General features: G+C 44.6%; 1 protein-coding gene across 3 annotated transcripts in view; it reads left to right on the forward strand.

Moving 5' to 3' along the window:
* Positions 1–1,735: 1,735 nt before the first annotated feature.
* The window catches only part of LOC110332018 (keratin-associated protein 9-2-like), a 7,870-nt gene continuing 447 nt past the window's right edge, over positions 1,736–9,158 (forward strand). Inside the window, exons 1-4 of one of the 3 annotated variants that reach the window (XM_021212942.1) lie at positions 1,781–1,867; positions 1,967–2,219; positions 2,271–2,355; positions 9,060–9,145. In XM_021212942.1, coding sequence (XP_021068601.1) covers positions 1,781–1,867; positions 1,967–2,219; positions 2,271–2,355; positions 9,060–9,145 — 511 coding nt within the window. Of the gene's footprint in view, positions 2,837–9,059; positions 9,146–9,158 lie in introns of those variants that run through there. The other 2 variants (XM_021212943.1, XM_021212941.1) reach the window with 2 other exon arrangements.

Here is a 9,158-nt window from a genome sequence, read left to right on the forward strand (position 1 = left end):
TTGCAGAATAGGAGATGGGAAGAATATCAGTACTGGAGGATGAGGAGGATGAGGAGATGTGTAGTGGAACACAAGACCTTCTGGGCATGACATGGCTGTCACACTCATGAATTTGCAGGACCCATGATTACATGCACAAAACTGTATCAATGATCCATCATGGCTGGGGAAAGTCTATGAGACCCAACCCCTCCCTGAAGAGCTATCCACAGGTAAATGTTGGTGAGAGGAGTCGTGGTGTGGCCACTGTTCCGTTGCTCTTGTAATTAGTCCCACCCCTGCACGTAGAAGCAGACATTATTAGATGAAGTATCTCACAAAACAGACATAGGAGTAGGAGGGGACACAATGAGAAGAGTAAAGGGGTTGGTGAGAATGGAAAGGGATAAAGAGAAAATAAATATCACCAAAGAACTTTATAGATGTATGAAGTTGTGAAAGAATCTAAGAATAAAGATAGGCCAACAGGCCTTGCACTGTGCCCTTTGAATAGCTATGAATGGGGCTGGGCTGAAATCAAGAGAAGCTCTGAGCTGCTGGGGGTAGTTACTCAGTTCCTTGTCTGGGTAGACCGTGGTGGAATGTCTTTACATTCTCAGAAGTTTACAGGAATACACCTACCTCACTTCTCAGCTGTGTAGACTCCTTGCCACTTGTCCAATCACTATTGGAAAGCAAATCTGAAGACTTTGTGATGGTTGGATTAAACTGAGGGCAAGCAACCATAAAACAATGGCTGTCTGAGCATTCATCCAAGTCAGATATTGTAAGGGACAAAAATATTAAAGTTTTGAAACCAGTTAAGTCAGTTATGGAAAGAGGTAAACCACCTTAGATCATTTCGAGTGTGTCCTGATAATAGAACAAAGGACTTGGATGTTTACTTATTACCATTCCATTGACAGGCATCATCTTCTAATGTGTATTTTGAAAACATTGCTGACTTATATAGTTCTAAAAGTTCATCTTTGCTAGGAACTGAGAACTATGGAAGAAATCAACCCATTTTTTTTTTCCTTTTGAAAAGCCACACCATAAAATTGCTAATGAAATCCTAATGATCGACTTCACACTGAAGTGGAACAATATCCAGAATCGGCCTCACACTGAGGTAGCACTGAGGGAGCATGTCTGGCTGCAGAGAGCCAACCGTGCACTCTGAAGACCATTTTCTGCATGCACACTGCATATGGTCACTTAGTGCCATTGTTCAGGGACTATTGGGTCTTAATGCAATCCTGCACAAGAATATCATTTATAGTATGCAAAACTATGCAAAACTAAGGCAGCATTATTACTAGGAACAGCCAAGACCAATTATCAACTTTCAATGTGTTTCATTAAAAAAAAAACACTGAAATGTGTACACCTAATTTCTTTTGTGGCAAACACTGAAAGTTTAAAACATCAAACTAAACAATTAATATTAAAATATTTGTCCACACTGTAAAAAAAAAAACACAAAACAAACAAACAAAAAACCCCTTAGTGTTGAAGCTGATACAGTGAGTGCCAGTTGGTTTCTCATTTCAGGAAGATTTATTGTTTATTTACCAATTAGGAAAGTAAACATCTATTACTAAGGGAAATTTCAAAATGTTTAAGGAGCAACATCTTCCTTGAAGTGGGAAAATTAGCATAAACAATGACACACACACACACAGTTCTGCTCATTGGCCCAAACTTTGGGGCATCATATATAAAAGGCACAGTAACAAAGAAAAAATAGTTTTTTGGAAACTTACCTGTGAACAGAACTCCTCCCTCCACATCCAACACTATGACCAACTCCTGCTGCTCCCCTTGCTGCCAGCCCACCTGCTGCAGGACCACCTGCTGCAGGACCACCTGCTGGAGACCAAGCTGTGTGACCAGCTGTTGCCAGCCCTGCTGNCAGCCCAGCTGCTGTGGCTCCAGCTGCTGCCAGCCTTGCTGTCAAACCACCTGCTGCAGGACCTGCTTCCAGCCATGCTGTGTGAGCAGCTGCTGCCGCACACCCTGCTGCCAGCCCTGTTGCTGTGTGTCCAGCTGCTGCCAGCCCTGCTGCCAGCCCAGCTGCTGCCAGCCCAGCTGCTGCCGGCCCAGCTGCTGTCAGTCCAGCTGCTGCCAGTCCAGCTGCTGCCAGCCCAGCTGCTGTCAGTCCAGCTGCTGCCAGCCCAGGTGCTGTATCTCCAGCTGCTGCCAGCCCTGCTGCAGGCCCAGCTGTTGTCAGTCCAGCTGCTGCAAGCCCTGCTGCCAGCCCTTCTGCCTCAACCTGTGCTGCCAGCCAGCCTGCTCTGGACCTGTGACCTGTACCAGGACTTGCTACCAGCCCACCTGTGTCTGTGTGCCTGGATGCCTGTCCCAAGGCTGTGGGTCCAGCTGCTGTGAGCCCTGTGGCTGTTGATCAACTTACCACAGACCCACTATCTACATAAACTAGCCTTCTACTATCAAGCCTACCTGATAGACACGGAAAGCCAAACTCAGTGCTATTTCTCTGAAAATGATCCTTACACTGTCTAACCACCAGTCACCTTGTTAGCAGATTCATGTGTTTGCTTATAAGTACAGCTTTATGTACTGCTTTCTCCTCATTCCTCAGGTTCTTAGTCAAAGCTATCTGTTATTGACCTGGATGAACAGTCTCAGCCTTGGAAAAAAAATGCTTATTTCATTTTCAACATACAGAAGCATTTATAAAATCAAAAGAAAGAAAGCATTCAGACATTTCCAGTATTAGTCATCCTTTCATTTCCATGTGTTTAGAATTACCATGACTCATCATGTAACTCATTTGTAAAATCATAGTATCGTCTTCCTAGTCGACAAGGGTTTACTAATAAAATCTTCACTCAATTGTCTTCTGAATTGTGTTGCATTGTGTTTCTGTGTATTGCTTGTCATATTATGCCGCCTCATCTGAGCCACATCATAGTCTCCAACTTGGGCAGAGGCAAAATGTGAAATGTAGCTAAAGATAGAAAGCATCATCCAGAGAGCTGGACTTCCTGGCTGCAGGTCTGCTGTGATAATGGGCATGGCTTAATGAAACACAACACTGAAACTGAGCACTGGGAAAGCGAGCATCTCACAACTCACAGCTCTCTCTGTCATTTACACACAGCTCTCTCTGTCATTTACACACACACACACACACACACACACACACGCACACGCACACGCATACGCACACGCACACGCACACATACATATGTGTGTGTGTATATATATGTTTTTTATTTTATTGGTTCTTTGTGAATTTTACATTATGCATTCCAATCCTACTCATCTTCTTGTGCCCTTGCACCCTTCCTCCACCCTTGCATCCTCCCCCACAAAAGAAAAATATCTCCTTGTGGAAGCTGTAGAGTATCACAATGTGTCCCACAATATACTCTTTTTCCCACACTCCTTTGCTTGCAATGTTCATTGCAATAAGTCTTTGGTCTGGCTTAAGGCTTCTGGTTCCTGCTACACTATACTGAACCCTCAATGAGATGACTCTTCTTAGATACTCTCTTATTGCCCCATATGATAGAGATCCTTTAGTTTTGGATCTGTAGGACTGGCCAACTTCAAGCGCTCCAGGAGTTTGTCGATGGGGTAGATGTTGGGGCGGGTCAACTCAAAGCCCTGAATCTGGGCCTGAGAAGTATCTGAGACGTTCATTCCACCAGCTCTCCCATACCCAGATCACTGGAGTGAGCTCTCCAGCCCTACCCCAGCTAGCTGATCCAATGCTGCACCCAGCAAAGGGCAGAGCTAGCTCTCCCACTCTCATGTCCTCTGGGCTGGCTCATCCAAACCCATGCTACCCTGGTGAAGTACAGAGCCTGCTCTCCAGAGTATTGTGCCCGGTGTAGGACAGGTCAGTTCTCTCACTCTTATGACTCTGGGGGCCAGTTCTCTGGCCTGCCATTGGTGGTGAGGGATGAGGTAGGGGAGAGAGCATCTCTCCCTTCTCTGCACCACTGTAGGGCATACAAGTTGGGGGACCAGCTCTCTATGTTCCTGTCCTCGGGGCCAGTTCACCTGCACCACCACTGTAAGGGTCATCTCTACTGTGATGCCCAAACGAGGTGCAGGGCCTGCTCTCCTGGGTACTATAGCAGATGAGGGGCTGAGATAGCTCTCCTGTTCTCATGACCACTACTGGGCCAGCTCCCTCACCTGCCACAGGTGATGAGGGGGAAGGCTCGGATCGGGAGGGCTTTTCTTTCTCAACCATGCCATTCCACAGTAGACTAGAGGCGAGATCAACTCTTCTACACTCATGGGACCAGCTCACCCATAACCCCCACAACCAAGGACATCTCTACTGTGCTGTCCAGGTGTGTTGTAGGCCTGCCTTTCCCTAGTGATGCGGCAGGTGAGAGGTAGGGCTAGCTGTCCAGCTCTGATGACCTCGGGGCCAGCTCTTCTGCCTGCCACAGGTGGCAAGGGGTAAGGAGGAGGAGGAGGGTACCTCTGTCTCAACCATGCACAGGAGATGGGTGTCAGGGCTAGCTCTCTGACACTCATACCCTCAGGGCTGGCTCACAGGCAACTCCTGCAACCAGGAACCAGTTCTACTGTACCTCCTAGGCAATCTGAGGGTCTGTTCCCCCAAGTACTGCAGCTGGGGTGTGGAGGGTGGTTCAGCTCTCCTGCTTTCACAACCATAGGGGGAGCTCTCCCCATGATGCCCAGGCAAGGGTGGGGTCAGGCTCTGCACAGCTCTCAGATATCAACATGGCCCCTGATACTGGTGGCAGGCTAGACCTAAGATATCTGCCTGAACTTCGGTGATATCCCTCAGTGTCAACACAGGCCAAGACCTCACCATGGTCTTAAGTGGCATCACAGGCTACTCCCATCGAGTTGTTCCTCACTACCCTCGAGTCTCCAGTTGTGCCTCTCTTCACTGTGCCCACATCCTTCTGTTTCTCTTTCTCTCCCATTTCTCTATCACTTCCTTGCTCCTCTTTGTGGTGCCTGGAATCTCTGGGTATCTGGGTTCAGCTCAGGTGTGGTCTCAGGAATGCTATGTCCCACCCATGCAATGTGACACTGGGAAGAAGTCATCTCAGGCATGGTCTGCCCCCTCAGGCCTGTATAGCAGGACTGATGGTTATCTCAGCCTAGCTCCCTATCTGGGTCCCCTGGTGCAGGACTAGTGGTCATCTGGGGTTCTCTCCCTGCCTGGACCCAATTATCTTGTCTTAACAAAACCTCCCTCAGTTCACCCCAACAGTAACCAGTAACCACTGAGCAAAAGAGCTAGTTTTAGAAGCCTAGAAAGCCGTGTAAACAGTTTATTCCCTTGACTAAAAAAGCTATTGGTGATGACTTTTAAGTATTTTTAGACACAGTGTACTTGCTACTGTCTCAGGCTTTTTTAAAGCTTTTTCACCGTGTGTGTGGGGAGGGAGGGGGAAGGATAAGAGGACAAATTTTGAGAGTTGTTCTCTCCTTCCATCTCTTGTTTCCTGGGGCTCAAATTCAGGCTTGGAACTGAGCCTTCTCAGGATCTCGATGTGAGAAGATCATCTAGAAATTTTTTATCTTTTAGAAATTGCATAATCTATACCCTCATTCTTATGGTTACCAGAAAAAATAGCCATCTGGGGGGGGGGAAGATAATTTGTGATAACACTGGTGAGAAAAAAAAGTAAAATTTCTAATATTCGGAATGAAAAGGGGCAGTAATCTATGGATTGCCAGAGAATGTTCTGCAAGTTGAGATAGAAAATACTTAGAGTAGTTTTTAGTGCACATAATCTACAAAATATAACCCATGTGGACTAAAAACTTAAAATTGACTTAAAAAAAAAAAAAACCTTGAAACTCAGCCAGGTGGTGGTGGCACATGTCTTTAATTCCAACATTCAGGAGGCAGAGGCAGGTGAATCTCTGAATTCAAGACCAACCTGGTCTACACAACCAGGGTGGCAGTACAGCCAGGGCTACACAGAGAAACCTTGTCTCAGAAAAACGAACGAACAAACAAACATAAGAAATATAGACAAACATCTATTATATCTTGAGGAAAGACTTTTTAATTAATTAATTAACATCCAAACCACTGTTTTCCCTCCCTCCTTCCTCTCAGTCCTTCAGCCCCACCTTACCTCCCCCAAATCTGCTCCTCCTTTCGTTCTCTTCAAGAAAGGGGAGACCTCCCATGGATATCAACAAATAAGACAAGGTGCATCTTCTCCTACTGAGACTAGAGAAAGCAGCTAAATAGGGGGAAAGGGTCCCAAGAGCAGGCAACAGAGTCAGAGACGGTCCCTGCTCCCACTGTTAGGAGTCCCGCATGAAGACCAAGCTACACAACTGTTACATATGTGCAGAGGGCCTAGGTCAGTTTCCACACATGCTCCCTGGCTCTGTGAGCCCCTCCAGGCCCAGCTTAGTTGATTCTGTGTGTTTTCTTGCAGTGTCCTTGACCCCTCTGGCTCATACAATGAGGAAGGACAAGATTTCCTCTCCAAGAAAAGCAGCCAAATTGATTGCTAACATGGAAAGTTTATAATCATCAGAGACAATAACAGAAAACTGAAAAACACACGTTATAAACTATGTGGTGTTTAAGAAACACAGAAATAAACATATATAACAAAAATTATAAAGAAATGGTCAATCTGAGTAGAACAGGAAAGTGCACATATGAAGACTAAATTGAGACCTCTTGGATCCATTTTAATGGATCTACATTTTCATGACTAACCTAACCCATAGTGGCTTCTCTCTTTCTTCTCTACCTTCTTCTCCTGGCTCTCTTCTGACCCCAAACCCAGGAAACCTAAACACCACCTATATCTCTTCTGCCCAGCTATTAGCTATTGGCATCTTTATTTACCAATCAGAAATACCTTGGAAGCAGGGTCACTTGAGTCTACATGCAGACTCCAGGTCTTTGGGGCCCACACTTAGTATTACAATAGACAGCAAGACCAAACCTCAATAGGCAAAGCCCTCCCTGCCCCTCTGCCCAGGGCTCAGGCACCCTCCATGCTCTACCTAATAAACATGATGAAGCTCTGAGTTGTTGCGTAGTTGGTACCTTCCATCAGAGCAAGCACAGGCCACTGGATCCCATCTTCACTGTATGTGTCTGTTCTTCCTTCATTCCCCATCACCCCAGCCAGGTCAAGACCCAGAACACGGCACTGTGCGTTTGAGTCCTTGTTCTTTGGCATTACTGAGCACCTTTAGACCGTTCTCAACACATAATGTTCAATTCATGTAGTCAGACTTCTATCAGTGGCTTCACTACCAATGTATTCAATCCATTCAGACCATTTTGCAGAAAAACAAATGCAACTGTAATAAATATATTATTCTACAGACAGCGCAGTAGGATAATTACATAAATCACATCTCTACTTTATAAGATGGTGCTGAAGTCAACTCAGTAGTAGGAAAAGAATGTCTTTTTACTTTTTTAATTTTTGTATTCCTGATAACCCACTAAGCCCAGTTAGAGCTTATATGCACATGTATTTGGACCCATCCACTGGGTCATGGGAAATCTCTCAGTGGCCTTACAATCAGAACAAAATGACCTTCCTACACACACACCAGCAGCTATCAACTGCAAGTAGTTCATCAGGAAGAGTTGGGATGCAGGAAGCCCCTCCAAATTTGTGATGGAATTTTGGCTGCTTTGATGTTGTGCTGGTCATGTGCAGGTAGCCACGGCTGGTATGACTTCATGATGTTTATAGTCACACCAAGTTCAGAAGTTTGCATTTCACATGCCTCCTCCCCGTCCTCCTTCCCTGCATGTTCCTTAAACTTTGGTGATGGGATGGGGGTGTTACAAATAAGCTCTGGAGACCGATACTGTAACTTTAAAAAAAAAAAATTGAAAAAGGAACCTACTAACGTTGTTCAAACACACAATGAATAGTTCTGAAATTTCACTCCAACAATATATGAAAGATACTCACTAGAAGATGTGGGCACATATGTGATTCACACTAGTTTAAATGATGGAAATATGTCCATCAGCAATGAAATGCATTAATCGAGCTTGATCCCATCCTACAATGGTTTCAATAGTAGTGAACCAATGATCACCATAGATAATGAGTCTATATATCACAAACAAATTCGAACAAAAGACAACAAATAATACATGCTATATGACTTTACTTTTAAGAGAGATGAAAAGTTGACAAACTCTGACTCACATACTGGTTGCCTTAGGGAGAAGAGCAAACATAATACCATGATGACAGACACCAGGTAGGCCACTGTTTCCTGACATGAATGATGGACATGCTCTGCCTTTATCGTTTTCAGTCAAGCGATATATAAAAGTGTATTATTTTTCTGAAAATATATTTATGATTTAATTTCTTTTAAGTAAAGGTATATGGATTCATCTCACAGAATTTAATTTCCTCATTTCATAAAGACAATGTGCTGACTGGTGTTAATGATCACTGCTTACTGGTGCTATTGCTATAAATAAATAAATAAATAAATAAATAAATAAATAAATAAATAAATATAAATTGAAGATGTAAAATGCCTGATGTTTTCTAGGTCCTTGACTCCACTTATTCTACTGGCCCACATTTGGATTTATTTTCATATGAGAAGGACTGGGGAAGCCACCTCTACCCACATATCCTTTGATAAAGCTGTCATAATACATGTTTGCTGCCTCTCGCAGGCTTCTCTGCGGAACAGGCTTGGACCCAGACATGGATTGCGTGTGACATTGTGAACATGTCAGTATTGCTAGCTTTTCCCCTAATATGCATAGAGCCGAAGGTATAAGATGAAGGAAAAATTTAACCCCTTCTTGTGGCCATAACAATTGTCACATAGCCGTGACATGAGCAGGAATGACACTGATGAGCATATGCAAACACTCTCTACAATTAGTTATTTAAAGAAAATTATCAAGGATTTGTAATATATTGAACAACTTCCTCCTTAGAGCATTTCCCCATGAGCCACTGAAAAAAATAACAACAAGGAAAAGTCCTGTCCTGCCCAGAGTATAAAAGCCCCAGGTCTGAAACAGTTGTCAGAATCTCAGAAACTCCTGTGAACAGAACTCCTCCCTCCACATCCAGCACCATGACCAACTCCTGCTGCTCCCCTTGCTGCCAGCCCACCTGCTGCAGGACCACCTGCTGCAGGACCACCTGCTGGAGACCAAGCTGTGTGACCAG

Source organism: Mus pahari, chromosome 14, assembly GCF_900095145.1.
Source record: "Mus pahari chromosome 14, PAHARI_EIJ_v1.1, whole genome shotgun sequence".
NCBI lineage: Eukaryota > Metazoa > Chordata > Mammalia > Rodentia > Muridae > Mus > Mus pahari.